The sequence below is a fragment of the Mastigoproctus giganteus genome, chromosome 8 (assembly GCF_048544385.1).
Source record: "Mastigoproctus giganteus isolate SK-2022 chromosome 8, ASM4854438v1, whole genome shotgun sequence".
NCBI lineage: Eukaryota > Metazoa > Arthropoda > Arachnida > Uropygi > Thelyphonidae > Mastigoproctus > Mastigoproctus giganteus.
The window spans coordinates 190,103,605-190,119,417 of NC_143582.1; the positions used below are offsets into that span (position 1 = coordinate 190,103,605).

General features: G+C 34.7%; 1 protein-coding gene across 1 annotated transcript in view; it reads left to right on the top strand.

Annotated features, from left to right (window-relative positions):
• LOC150082099 (uncharacterized) overlaps nt 1-15,813 on the top strand; it is a 365,646-nt gene that overhangs the window by 202,737 nt on the left and 147,096 nt on the right. Inside the window, exons 9-10 of the mRNA XM_090379102.1 lie at nt 2,429-2,648; nt 13,064-13,166. Of these exons, the coding sequence (XP_090235228.1) occupies nt 2,429-2,648; nt 13,064-13,166 (323 nt within the window). The remainder of the gene's footprint in view (nt 1-2,428; nt 2,649-13,063; nt 13,167-15,813) is intronic.

Here is a 15,813-nt window from a genome sequence, read left to right on the forward strand (position 1 = left end):
TTCTATCTGTGTTACTACTAAGTCTGGATTGCGGATGATGATAGCAGCGAGGCACAATTGGTTTGTCGTCTGGATTTTCCTGAAAGCCAGGGGGTAACCAGAGACCCTTCCACGGACGCAGTATGGTTCCTGAAGGAGAAGAATGTCTAGATTCAACTCGTCCATTAGGGGATGAAGCTGTGTTGCCACTGAGATGGATTTTTGGCCATTGATTTGAGCTATACGAAGTCTGGGAGAGGGGGCAGTTGAGCATCCTATTTTCCATAGTTAGTCTTATTGCGTACTATAAATGCTGCTCTTCTATATACAAGGCACGCTCCATCCCGCACAGAGTGATCGTAGGGTTTGTTAATTGCTTTGCAATTTGAGCATTTAGGAAGTGAGGCTTTGTTGGGACAGTCCTTGTAGAGATGCCCTGCCTCAGCACAATGCCCACATATTGGTTGTTTTTTAAGACACTTAGCAGAGGTGTGCCCATAACCAAGACATTTGTAGCATTTCAGGACTGGTACAAAATCTCTGAATCTGTGGGATGACCAGCCCAGAAAAATTCTATCCTGGCTGTGTAGGAATCTCCTTATCCTGGGGGACACTTCTATAACCCAATTAAGTCGACCGCGAGTCCGTGCATTGGTGGAAAATTGAATTTTCATCTCCTTAATGGCTTCTTCTTTGCTCATGGATTCAAAGAGATTTCTGTTATATACTTCCTCCAGTAGGTCAACTTTCTGGACTGAGCCATCTACATCAAACACAATTAAACTTGGTCCCCTGAGTTTAGGGGTTTCAAAGGTAAGAGTTAGATCTTCAGCTGTGCCGCAAGACTTGATCTGTTCTAGATCTGACTTAGTGGCTGCTTCCAATATTATCCCTTTGTCGCGAATTTTGCGAATGTTTTTGATTTGGAGATTGTCTAATTTTGGTTTTATCTTCTTTAGGACGGTGTCCTTCACTCCATCGCTATCTGGGATGTCGCACCCTTCTAGCTTTTATTACCATGTAGTATTACCATGAGTGTGCCAAATGGGGGTGGTGGGTATCGTAATGTTTTGACTGTACATTTTGATACACATTGGTCCAAGGTATCCCCATGAGAAGCCAGGTGCTATAAGATGTGGCAGCCTTGGCACATCTCCGAGGTAAGAAATGAGCTGTTTGGAAAGATTTCATATAATGATTCATACTTCGACTTTGCTATATGAGATATTGCTCTATTATGTTGGTGACATATTGTCTGCATTGTCAATTTCTTCAAACTGCAATTGAAATTCCTGACCATAGTTTAGTGTTTTAAGATTATCATTCATTTTCTTTTTTGAAAATGAAAATAGTCAAGCAGTTTTCAGTCAGTGTATGTAACTAATCCATTAGTTTAGAAATGGAGGAATTACCTCTATGATGTCTTGTAGAACACTTCAGTGCCGATACTCTCTGTTGTTGCATAACTATACAAGTAGATTACATGTATTCCACACCCTCATAGACAAAATCAATGATCCAATGCACCACGGAATCGGAGGCCTACGGATCCCAACCCCAACCCCAAAATACATTGAATCACCAACCCTAATCTTTGAGCGAGAGAATACTGTACAATACATCCATATTTTAAAAACAATTTAAACACTATGAAACCAAATAAATAATAAATCCATACTTTTAATACTTTAAAAACTAATATTAAAACATAAAAAACATTGACTCCTCTGAAATATTAAGAAACTTAAAGAATTTTGTTACTTCCCTTAGGGAAGCAGCAAAATTCTTTAGTTTCGTTTTGTTACTAGAATTTTGTTCCTTCCCTTATGTTGTAATATTAGTTTTTAAAGTATTAAAAGTATGGATTCATTATTTATTTGGTTTCATAGTATTTAAATTGTTTTTAAAATACAGACATGTTGTATTCTCTCGCTCAAAGATTAGGGTTGGTGATTCAATGTATTTTGGGGTTGGGCTTGGGATCCCGGGACCTCCGATTCTGTGGTGCATTGGATCATTGATTTTGTCTACGAGGGTGTGGAATACATTTAATCTACCTGTATAGTTGTTCAATAACGGAGAATATTGGCACTGAAGTGTTCTACCAGACATCATAGAGGTAATTCCTCCATTTCTAAACTAATTTATTTATAACGTAGAACATATTGACCCTTTGCTGCTCTGGTATCTACTAAGTAACTATGGGATAAATGAAGAAATGCTCCACACAGTTATGATGAATTTGCTCAAAATGTTCAATATTTTTAAAATAAAGCTCCTAAATGTGTAAAATAGATGTATGTAAGGAAATATGTTCTACATGCCCCCCCTTTTCCCAATTAAAAAATTGTTTACTAGTCAAAATATGTCAGTTTGTTTCTTATGGACCCTGTGTATATTTTTCCCCGTCACACTTAATGGTATATTATGAAATTATTTAATTTCTCAGGTTTCAGAATCGGTATGGTTATGGCTCCAATGCTCGTCAACAAATGTCAGAACAAATGGCATTGATTATTACAAAGAAGAAAGAAATTCTTGAACAAGCAGAACAACAACTACGTTTAGGAAAAATGTCTAGTGAACAGTATGAAGATTTATGTACTGAGCTTCAACGATTGAATGATCATCACTGGCAATTATTGCCTCCTCATCAAGGCTTTAGAAAGGTATGTATTAGTAGTTCGAAATTCTACAATTAGTTAATGTAGTGAATATTACATACACATCCTTGTTTATCCTGTTCTAAACATTTCAAAGGATGCTTGCATTTCTCTGTTGCCAGGTTTTTTTTTTTTTTTTTGAGGAATGATTATTTTTCTTCCAAATTTCATTAAAATTTGTCCTATTTCTAGAATTAAAAAATCCTTCCATTTCATACGTAGAGAGGTTCAGAGACATTTCACATCTTTTCAGATGGTTAATTAAAAATGTTTATTGCATTGCTATAACACAACCCTTCACAACCAATAGTTTTACATTGGTTGTGAAGGGTTTACCAGAGGTTTTTACATTGAGAAAAGACAGGAATTGAAGTAAGGATTGAGGGCTCAGATCAAAATCTTGAGCCTCCAGGCATCTGGTATAGATTTTTCAATATTATAAGGGTGTTGAGCATACAATTTTGAGAAGGGTACATTAAGCATTTTTGTTTGCATCATTTAGAATAGTAGACAAAGATGAATAATTAAAGTAAATTTATCGATAAATTAGGTTGGCACTTTGGAATTCATATTTTGCCTCAGTCTGTTGCTAGACTCCAAAGCGGAAAGTTGTTACTCCAGTTTTTTTCTTGTCCCTGTAGTCATGGTTTACATAGATGGATTTTTGAATGCAGACACAGAATTAACTGTTAGAAAAATGTCTAACTCAAAATTGATGATTTTGAACAATTTCATAGGCTATCCGTGTGGACGTCCCCTTTGACACCACTGTATGGGTAGCTGAGGTAGTTGTACAATAGTGTCACAGCTGTGTAAAATATTTTAAATGTTTTTCTGGAAATGACTGTCGTAAGCCGCATATGTCGTAAATTGAAGAGAGACTGTGTATATCATGGTGCACAAAGTGTGTGAATTGTTTATTTCTTGAGTGCAGTTTTGTTTAATCAGTTATTAGAAATAAAGTAAGTTAGACCTATTGCATCAGTTTATAAAATGAAATAGAAATTATACAAACATTTAGAAAAAAATAACGGCAGAATGATGACACTTTTCAACTGAACACCTTGTGATCACAGTAATGCAAATCTACTCTACGATGTTTTGCTTGCAATGACTTCTTTTCTATACTTTTTATTATAGATAAATTGATGGAGATCTGCTTCTAGGTTCTGGGCTATCTGAAGCATACTGGTAAGCATGAAGTGGTCCACTAGGTAGAGCCTATTGTACACTGCTCGAAAAAATTAACAGAACAAAATGTTTTTCATGAATATTTGATATAGGGAATCTGACATGCAAATTTGGAGTATCTAATACAAATTGATCTACCACCTTACAGAGCTGCACATTATGCAAATTATTCATGCCTATAAAAAGATGGGTTGCGACCACATCACTTTCATTCCCATTTTTTGGCTTGCTCAGTGGGATAGCCACATCTCCAGTACTCGGGATGGCAAGTCATCATTGTTTAGATGATTCTTTGAGATGGCGGGCTGTTGGACGACTTGAAGTTGCACAGGTCGTGGTGGTGGCGGCGGCATGTTGGCTTAATGTTTCACGCAATGTCATCTTGGCACTATGGAAGCGGTTTCGGGGGACAGGAACCATTACAGGAAGTGCTGGCCAAGGTCGCCTGAAGGCTATGTCAACCAGAACAGACCACTATCTGGTTCTAATATTAAGACAGAACCCTACAATGTCCTATCATAAACTGTCTCTTGAGGTTGCTGCGGCCACGGGTGAAAACATTTCCAACCGGACTGTGTTAAGAAAGCTCAATTAAAGTGGACTCTATGCAAGGAAGCCAATGGTTCATATCTTCTAACTCCAAACCACGTGGTGCTCGTCAAAACTGGTGCCACGAACATATGTCACTTGGAGCCCTGATAGTTGGGTTACATTTTTGTTCTCTGATGAGTCCTTTTAGCCTGCAAGCAGATTCTAGACGTTATTTCATCTGGAGACAATGAGGAATGTAGTACCATCCCACCAACTTCAGAGATAGGGATACTTACAGTGGAGGTAGTGTTCTCATGTGGGGTGGAATAATGATCAGTGGCTGCACCACTCTTTATGTTTTTGATAGGGGTACTGTGACTGTGCAGAGGTACAGAGATCATATCATCAAACCCTATACTTTTAACGTATGACAGTGCCACTACACAGAGCTCAAGTGGTGGAGGAATATCTTGAAACTGAAGATATTCAGTGACTGCCATGGCCAGCGCGATTACCAGACTTCAATCCAATCGAACATGTGTAGGACGGCCTTGAATGTCTCACTGCATGCTGACAGCCAATTCCTCAGTCATTTGGTGAGCTGAGGTCTGCGCTGGTGAAAGAATAGGATTTGTTGGTCACAGAATCTTATAGACACCTTTATATCGAGCATGGTTCACCACTATCAGTTTTGTTTAGCTGTTGGAGGGGGGTCGTATGCCATACTGATGTCATGAGACCATGTTTTCAAGCATCTTATATTGACTTCTGTGATGTGATAATTATAAGAATTATCTTTTTTGGTAATTCTTATACAATCTCTATAAATGTCCCTTATACCTGTCCGAAGTTTCTCGCTATCTCCTCATTTCATTATTCTGTGGTACACCACCATACCAAAATTTGTCCTGCTTCATTACAAGCTGTATGAGTTATGCCATGTTTTCTATGTGTCCTGTTGATTTTGTCGAGCAGTGTAGTTGTTATGGGGGGGGAGGTTGATGAGGGAGGGGATTTGTTTTGGTCTCTCCAGGGACATTTGTCACTTGAAGGCTGTTGTAATGGTGGAATTCACATGCCATTTGTGAGGCTATATTTGTGTGCAAATACACCTGATCAACACATAGCTACCAGATCTCTGAAGCATACAGGACTGATGGATGAATTACACTGTTAAATGTATTTGATGAAAGTTGCAGGGTCTCAGATGTGAAGTCAACATTCCTTTACTATCCATCTTAATCTATATTCTGATGTGAAGGGCTTCAAGATGTCTGTGGAACTATTGCATTCAAATATCACTTCTGGATCTGTGTTGTGGTAGCCTTACTGGGAGTCTGATTAGCTTGGTTTCTGTATTTTGTAGGATTTATTTGCATATCAAAGTTTAACAAATATTGAGTGGAATGCATGGTTTTAAATTGATGGATTCAGTGATTTGTTGCTGGTCATCTGAATGGACTTCTGTTAAAATTTTTATATTGTTATATGTTTACATGTTAGACAGTGTTCATGGAGTGAATGGAATCTTTAAATGTGGTAGTATATTTGAAAATATTCTGTCCATTATCATTGTTCCTTAAAATAATATAGAATGTGATAATTTATTCCACCTGTCAGGAAGGATAGAATTGAGTTTGTCATATATGTAAAATAAAAGATTAGTTAGTTTTGCCATTAAAATTGCAGGAATTTGGTCATTGCATCTACCAGATGAAGAACCATTTGGTCGATTATATATATTTTTCTTTAGGTGTTTTCTAAGTAACATTAATTGTTTAGGCATTTTTTATTTTGTATGCTATATAATCCTTGCCATGCCCAGGAATGGGCATGGCAAGGATTATATAGCATACAAAAAAAGGCACCACTTTAGTGACTAGTGATGGGGCCAGTGAACTTTGTCTCGTTACTTCATAACAATATTAAAATAAAAATGCTTTAAAAATTTATGATACAGAACATGAGCCTTGGATATTTATTTAAATTCAGAAAAACATTCTGCTGAATATTACAAATAGTTACAAGAAGTTTATGGAGAGTCTGCTGTATTGAAAGAACGATTTTTAAGTGTCACAAATGATTTTCTACATGAAATTACCAAAAATTTTTGATCTAACCATCTGACAACAGCAAAACTGATGAAAAATTGAGAATTTATTCACATTGATTAGAGAATGATTATCAGAATAATAGAAGAAGGATGATTGAGAATGGAGTGAGGGAGGGAGGGAGAGAGAGAGAGAGAGAGAGAGAGAGAGAGAGAGAGAGAGAGAGAGAGAGAGAGAGAGAGAGAGAGAGAGAGAGAGAGAGAGAGAGAGAGCGAGCGAGCGAGCACGCTGATTAAATTTTAGTTGTCAGTCTTGAAATGCAAGGCTGATCAAAGATGGTGTCAAAATCCTTGATTCGTGGCCAGTGACTGAGGCAAGAGAAGGTTTACATTGACCTTTTGGACCAGGGCTCAATAGGACCAAACTATCCAGACTTGTGATGGAAATTCCATCTTTTTGACTGGTCTAACTCCTTTGTCTCATCATTACATTTAATTAAATTAAATCTCCACTGTTTGCTTTAAAAAATACTAGGATTCTTGTTATTAAAAAAAATAATAATCTCCATAAAATTGAATCTACACCTTATGCTCAGAAAATTAGTGAAACTTTATTATAGTAAAGCTTCACCATTAAAGTTGAAATTTAAAAAAAAAAATCTATGAATTGCTGCTTATTTTCATTAACAAATTTTCTCGATATTGGCTAGTTAATGAATTGACCATCAGATGTGCTAGTCTGTTTTGCATAACCCTAGGTGTTCTTGTGTAAAGTTTCAGAAGAGAATGAGCTTTCTGATGACAGAAAGATGTACCAATGGTAATGATATTTTAAATAGGAAGCTAAAATGGGAGTAAGGAATGGATTATGGAAATACTTCCTGAAGAAGTACTGCTGTAAGCATCTGCATGGTATTTGTTAGAGCCACAACAGAAATAAAAAGTTGGATCCTCACATGCATGTTTCGCACTAATTCTAGATGTGTAATTAATAAAATTTTATGAATTTATGGTACTAGTTAAGTCATCAAATCCAGACATTATAAGAATATCAGAAACATGGTATCATTTAGATATACTGGATGCAGAATTTGAATGTCACAAACAATGTGTACAGGAGGGATAGACTTGACAGAAGGGGAGAAGGGATGATGCTTTTAGTTGCCAAGCATATAGATTCAAGATAAGTATACCAGTCTGTGACTATTGAATCAGCATGGTGTGTTATAGATCATATGGCTGCGATAAGTATAATGAACATCTTTACAGACCAATAGAATGAGTCTTATTATGGGATACTTTAATTTTCTAGAGATTGCCTGTATTTTGTGGATTGGTCATTTACTTAGTAGTTGGACATTTCTGTAATTGCTGGATGACTGCTTACATCAGCATATTTAGAGATGCCACATGAGAAATAAATATTCTCAACCTGGTTATCAGTTATTAGGTATTGTATTAAGCATCTTCAAATGAAGGAACTGCTAGTGAACAGCAATCACTGTGTATTAAGTGGGATTTGTTTAAAGAAGTAAATACTGGAAAGTTTTTTTCCTCTTAAGGGTGATTACAATGTTTTATATATCATAAGTTCTTTTTAGTGGGACCAAATAATTAATACAAGTGCTAAATGGGAAATGTGTAGGGGAATTATTCTGGAAGCTGCTAACTGTTTTATGCCAACAAAAAAGGAAAGATATTATTCAAAGTATAGACCAAAATGGATTACAAAGAACTGATGACCTTTGTGGCAAAGAAGAAAGGATGATTGGGATGATTATAAATTAACTGTGCATCTTGAATCCTACAATAAATATAAATTAGTCTGCAATAAAGTTAGTCAGAGATTAGGAATGCTAAGGCTGAATACCAGGAGTCCTTAGCTAAGAGCACAAAGAACAATAGTGGGGATTTGCTTGCTTGCTTGTATTATCAGTAAAAGGAAAGGGATGGTGTCAGTGATCCTAAACTGGTTGCTGATATGCTGAATAAATATTTTTCATTCACATTCTCATGTGAGGGAGTTTTTGAAGTTTTCTATACCAGTGGTCCTGCTAATATTAATTAGGAGTTGAATGATCTTATTATAACAGAAAAGATTAGAAGCAAAGTTATTACAATTAAAAGTGAACAAAGCACCAAGAGCTGATGGGATATGTCCAGTTATACTGAAGGAAGCAGCAAAATATGCAAGGTGTTTTAATGAGAGCATCCTTGGATTCATACAATGTCCATATCAATTGGAGATGTGCAAATGTCTGTCGTATTCACAAAGTTAGCTCGAAGGGAGCAATCATCCCTGGCACATAGTCAAACTGACAGATCTATAAGTTTTACTTATGTGCCAAAGAAGATTATGCTGTCATTAGTTAATGAGAAAGTATAAGATCATCTGGACAGGTGTGGAATTATTAGGGGCAATAAGTCATGCCTGACTAATCTAATTAGCTATAATGTTATTATTATTAGTGAAGAATTGGATTAAAGAAATAGTTGATATCATTTACTTAGATTTTGATAAAGCTTTTAATACAGTCCCATGTGAAAAATTGTATAAAATTGGAGCAATGTGGCATTAAGGGCAAGTTATTACTATGGATAAAGCTACACATTGTGGGACCAGTTTAAACGTTGAATTTCGTTGTACAATTATTTTGAATTATCTCTTCTAAAAGGCACATAAAATGCTTAGTCAGGGAATGGTGTAGTGCCTTCAAAATATATTGTAAGAAACCTGCCATAGCCAAGCAGTTAAGTGCCAGAGCACATTAGTATGTGTTTTGAGTGACTGGTTCAAGCCTTTGTGACTACTAAATATGATACTGTATCTTGTATTGTCTCTATCTTGTGAAATTCTCTGATGGTGGTCATCCAAGAGTATAAACAGAAAATTAATTTATTTTGAATAATCCACTATCGATTTAATAAGGATATGCTATATAAAAGGAAAAATAATTCTTAGTCAATATAACATACTTTTTTAAATTTATATAAGTGAATCCTTGCCTGCTGGTGGAAATACATAAGTTTAATTAAATCATGCATTTTTTGCCACTGTGTGCATTTATATTTTATATAATTTATCTAATTTTTTGGTGCTAACGAAGAGCTTGTTCTATATACAGTCAAACTTGGTTATAACGAGCATGGAAATAATGAGATCACAGTTGTAACAAGCAAAAAGCCATAATGATTTTAATTTACGCGTATTCCCATACAATCGCTCACTGTTATAACGAGCATACTACAGGGATATACCAAACAAATTCTGGTAACAATGCAGATGTTCTTAATTGTTTGGGTAGTCGAAAAAACCCAATTCTTGGAATAGATGAAAATGAAACGGGCAACTTAACTTTATGACAACCTGCATCAGATTAGCGGCCTGTTTAAGACCTTGCCTTTCTGGAGGCAGGGGATATACAATAGTGCATTGGTGTTCCGCTTGTCGCATTACCCTGTTTACAGATTGTCTTGTGTTCACTGAAGCATAAATTTATTTTGGGACTTCTAAGAACATTGTGTGCATTTTGGGAGTTCTAAGAACTTTGTATGCATATCACTTTGTCATTTTAAAGTAAAATCAGTTAGAAAGGAACCCTTCCTTCGGAAACATCTACTAACAAAAGAAAGTGTCTCTTGATTTGCAAAAAAGTTGAAATTATTCGTGAGTTAGGATGTGGTGCAAAAAATGTCGAAGTGTGTAAAAGTTTCCTTTGTCCTCTTCAAATGTACATTGTGGAAGAATACAGATGTTTACATATCAGCACTGGAAAAGAACATAACCAGGGTGGGAAAAAAAATTATAAAGTGTGAGATTACAAATGTTTCAATGGTTCACCACACAAAGAAGTTCTGGATTTTCAATAGATGATCCGATCTTGAAGGCTCAAGCAGAAAAATTTGCTAAACAATTTGGACTTGACAATTTTGTGTTTACACACAAAATTGTCAAGTCCAAATTTGATTAACAATGGTTGGCTGGATCAGTTTAAAAACCGGCACAACATCGTTTATGCAAAAATTAGTGGAGAATCTCAATATGCAGATCCAATAAGGGCAAATAAATGGATTGACTGCGTTTGGGCAGAAATCAGGAAAGATTAATGACTAAGACATCTACAACAGTTGTACTATTGTAACAGGATCTAGAAAATTTGGGCAGATGGGCTGAGAAGTGGCAACTGATGTTTAACATTGGCAAATGTCAATGGTAAAATTCAGTAACCCCAGAGGAACGTACCAACTATGTGGTACTACACTTAGGGTGGTAGAAAATGAAAAAGACCTGGAAGTGATTGTGCAGTCAGATATGAAGTTTTCTGAGCAATGCAGACAAGCTGCCAGAGCAGGTTATGAGGTATTGTCAAAGATATACAAGCATTTTGCTAGCAGGGAAAAGGGGGTGGTTGTGGCTTTGTTTAAGGCAATGGTCAGGCCTTGAGTACTGCGTACAGATCTGGAAGCCTCATTTTATGAAGGATGCAGAGTTGCTTGAGCATGTACAGAGAAGGGCAATAAGATTAGTGCAGGGAAAGAGCGGTTTCTCTTACCAAGAAAGGTTTAAATTCTGCAAATTGCAGCGGCTAGAGACTAGGCACCTGCACGGTGATATGATTGAGGTGTATAAAGCCTTGAATGGGTTGAGCACACTGAATTCTGATGAGATTCTTCTGCTTGCTCAGATTACAGACCTGAGGAGGCATAAATTCGAATTTAGGAAAGACATTGTAGCATAGATGTGCAGAAATTTGCCTTTAGCCAGTGGATGGTTAATTGCTGAAATAAATTTCCATCTGTCATTGGGGAAGTTGATAGCTTAAATAAATTCAAGGAGGAACTGGACAAAATTTGTTGTGTGAAATTGTTTTTTTGTTTGTTTTTTTTTTTTTTGGCTGATGCTGCTTAAGCTGATACGCTTGCTGTCTTCCATCACATGCCTCTATTACTACTACTACTACAACAATGCTGATGAAACGACTTTTTTATAATTTGACACCTGACAAATACATGTAAATTCAAAGGAGAAAAATGAGTTGGCGGAAAAAATCAAAGGCTCGCTTGACGGTGTTCATATTTGCAAATACGACAGGAACTGATTAAAAAAAAAAACTTTTATCGGAAAATCGTTAAAACCTTGGTGTTACAAAAATGTAAGGAAACTTCCTATGGATTACACTGCAAACGAGACAGCTTGGATGACTTCAGATATTTTTCGGGAATACATAAATGATTGGAATAAGGAGCTATTCAAAAAGAAGGAAAATATTTTATTGTTAGTTGATGTGAACTGTCCTGCACATCCCCAGATTCAAGATTTGTCCAACATTAAGCTAGTGTTTCTGCCTCCCAGTGCAACATCAATTTTACAACCAATTGACATAGGTGTAATCAAGGGTTTGAAAGGATTTTATAAAAGATTTCTAGTTCTACATCTGATCAATCAAAGAGAACAGAAAACTACCAAGTCTATGTCGATATTGGATGCTATAAATTTATTGAATGATGTGTGGAACAATGTTACTTCGACAATCATATTGAATTGCTTTAAGAAATTGAAATTAAATTGAAATGAAATTTCAATTGTAGATGAAGAAGATGGAAACGAAGAAAACAACTTACCATTATCCAAATAGTTGTTACACAACAACATTGTAGGTTTTAATACAGATAACATCGATGAATTTGTACAAGTCTATGACAACTTATTAACTACAGAGAGTGACATTGTTAGATGCTGTGCTCAACAAAGACGATAACGACGATGGTAAAGACTATGATGATGATATGATGACAATTGAAAGTGAATCAAAATCAGTGCCGACAATCTCACAAGCTGAAGGTGCAGTGGATAGATTAGTCAAATTTTTTGAAGGAACTGGGGCAAGTAATGAAACTTTTAATGCATTGAGAGTTTTAAGGGGAAATTTAAGAAATATCAAAGTTTAATATTTAAAACAAACGTCAATTTTAAGATTCATAAATAAAGACTACTTGAAATCATGATTATTATTAAATAGTATTGTTTTTAATTACAGAGAAATAAATTGTGTTTAGCATTGTGTATGGTTTTAAAATTAGAAAAATAAATTGTGTTTAATATTAAGTGTATTGTAGTTTATACAAGCATATTAATACAAATAATATGTAGGTATAAACTTATATTATTTTTTCCTCTCTAAAATTTCTTTTGTTATTTGATTCTTTTTATGAAGTTATTGAGAATTAAAAAAAATAGGAGGTAGAGTAAACTCATCACTGATATAAAGTGTTCATTGTGTAATGGCCCAGGGGCTTACCTACCTCCGCTATCACTGATATAGCGAGTAACAGTTATAACGAGGAAATTTTGTCGGTCCCTTGATGCTCGTTATACCCAAATTCGACTATATTTTTTTCTCTCTTTCTTTGCCTTACAAAAAAGTAACTGAATACAAAAGAAATAGACCTATTGTAGTCTGTCTAATGAATTTCATTGTCTAAAACTCGTAACAAATCAGTAAGCACAGTACTTCAATATTGATAATTACAAATTTAATTTATAAGTCAATATGTGACTTGCAGAAATCTATCATTTTATAAATGAGCTATTGGCTGATTTTAACATGGTAACAATAGAGTGATTTCTGAATAACACTTTTTGTTTTAGTCATACAGAAACAAAAAACGTCAGAATGAATATCCTCCTTTATTAGAGAGAGTTCAACTTAGACCATTTGGAGAGAGAGATAGTCAACAGGGAAAACCTCCATGTAAGTATCATTAAACATATACATAAACAAGTGAAACTAAATGCATTAATGAAAATGGCCAAACCATTGGTTGTAATAATAGTTAACTCCATTACTGCTAAAGTTCGATTGTAATCAGTAGTACAGGCACTCCCCGACTTATGTAAATTCGACTTTACGTAAGTTTTTGTCTTCTGGTGCAAACTGAAAAAATATATGGAAACATATTTTGAATCATATAGGAATAAATGGTGGTATTGTGAAAATATAATGTGAACCCAGTAACACTTGTTTTTTTTTTTTTTTGTAATTCATTCTAAGAACTCGGAAGTTGAAATATTTGCTATATAACTAAGCTATTTATCTCTCTAAAATGTCATTTTTATATTAGTTTTATATAAATTTATGTCAAATAAGTATAACACAAAAATCACTTTTAAAGGATACAAAAACAAAACACACAGCCAACACGTTTACAAATGCTACTATTGGCTGAGAGGAAGGGCTGTGCAGTCCGGCCCTAGAGTGCACTACACTTTCATTGTTATCATAATTATAAGAATTAATTTTGAATGCCTTTGTGATATTTTTCTAAAGCACATTTCTGGTGGTCACAACCATAAAACAATAAACACAATTTGCACTTTCTGGTTTTTTGGGCTTTTCTGTTGGTACAATCTATTATAAACGGGTACTCAACTCTATCTTATTGCATTTGCTATTGCATATGTGATAATACCTACCAATAACTAGAATTGAGTGAGCTTTTACGTTATGGTGAAATGCGTTTCCCATTCACCGAAATCTTCAATCATGTAAAAAACAAATAAATTTTCAGAATTTTCCCTTCATTCCTATTTACTTATTAAATGATGAAGGGAAAGCAACCAATGGAAAGTGCAAGTGGTGGCAGTGCTAGGAAACAAAGCAAAATTGATTTAGAAATGAAGATGAAAATGATTAAGAAGTATGAAGCAAGACAGTTTGTCATCCGTTGCATGGGAATGAGGTCTCGCTGCTTCAACAGTGAATTCTATTTTAAAGGACAGTGCACATATAAAAGCACATGTTAAAGGATCAGTGCATTTAAGATCAACAGTGATCACAAAACAGCGTTAAGGTGCTATATCAAAGTTGGAAAAGCTATTAATAATGTCGGAAAATCAGATTCAGAAGTGAGTGCCCCTGAGTCTAATGGCCATTGAAGCAAAAGCAAGAAGTATTTATGAAGATATTAAGGATAAGTATGGCGAACCCCAATCCAGTTTGTGGCAAGCAACAGGTAGTTTAATAGTTTCAAGCATCACTCTGGTTTCCACAACATTAAGGTAAAATTTCTGTAATTCCACACTTTTGTAATTTTTCGTGCACATGAGATAAAAGAATTGAATAAATAATTCTATTTACATGTCTGTTGAACATTTCTTTTTTGCTTCAATCAAATTCAGAGCACATAGTTGCAAGTGCTGCATAAGCATTTAGGGAAATTCCGACTTATATAAAATTCAACTTACGTAGAGTTCGTGGAACGCAACTCTTACGTAGGTCGGGCAGTGGCTGTATATTGGTAACAATGAAATCTCATCAATTTTAACTTCAAATTTAAAAGCATACTGAAATTAAATTTCAAGCATATATTAAAAAAATTTATATTAGTTGTAATGAAGAAATGACAAAGAGTAATAGAGTGCTAATAATATAGTGTTTCTCTGTTTTTTTTTTAAGTTCAGTAATGGAGAAAACTATAATATGCCAATTTATTATTAGTTAATAAAAAATATATATATTCTTCTTAGCTGTGTATAACACTAAAACTTTATTTTAACCAGTACTGCATTAATAAATCTTATTTTTAGGAGCTTGTTAGAATGATCACATAGAATTCCTGTTGTAACAATGTTAAATATTTTCATAATAAAAAATTTCATAGTAATATATATTTCAGAAAGAAAATCTTAAATGGACCCAGAAAAAATAAAATAAAAACAAATTGATGTTTTGAAGTAGTTATTCAAAAATCCACTTTTGATATGTACTTTCAAAGGCATAGCAGATGAAGTAAGATGGGGGAAATATTGTAAATAAACACTTTATGCAGTGTGGTTGAAAATAAGAACATTAATGTTATCTAGGTGATTTCTCATTTTTCAGCATGCACAACATGCAGTGTAGTCTGTCTCTGACATACATAAAATAGTACAAAACCAACAACATCAAAAAAGTACTCTAGATGGTGTGAAAATTCTAAATGATACTCATGTGTTATGACCATTAGAGATAAATAGATAATAAAAAGATAAATGCCACAAATGGACTGCTATTAATTTAATTTTTATTTTCATCTTCCACTCTCAAAGCCACCAACTCTCCAGCTTTACAAAGTAGAATCTGTCTTGTTTACTTGATTTGACCATTCTCAATCTCACTGTCATAATATAGTTGGTAACAAAGATTTTCTCTGTCTTTTTGCAAAAATTCGGTTTTTATCTGTCTTTTCTTTTCACAAAAAAGTAAAACTATGTTAAATTTTTTTTTCTGCTTATTTTCTTTAATGAATTAGTTGTCAGGTATGCTGGACTGTTGGACATTTGCAAATTAGAAAGAAATGCAAGCACGTTCAGAAATATGTTTCCCGGTAGTGAAATAGCAAAAAAAAAAAAAAAAAAAA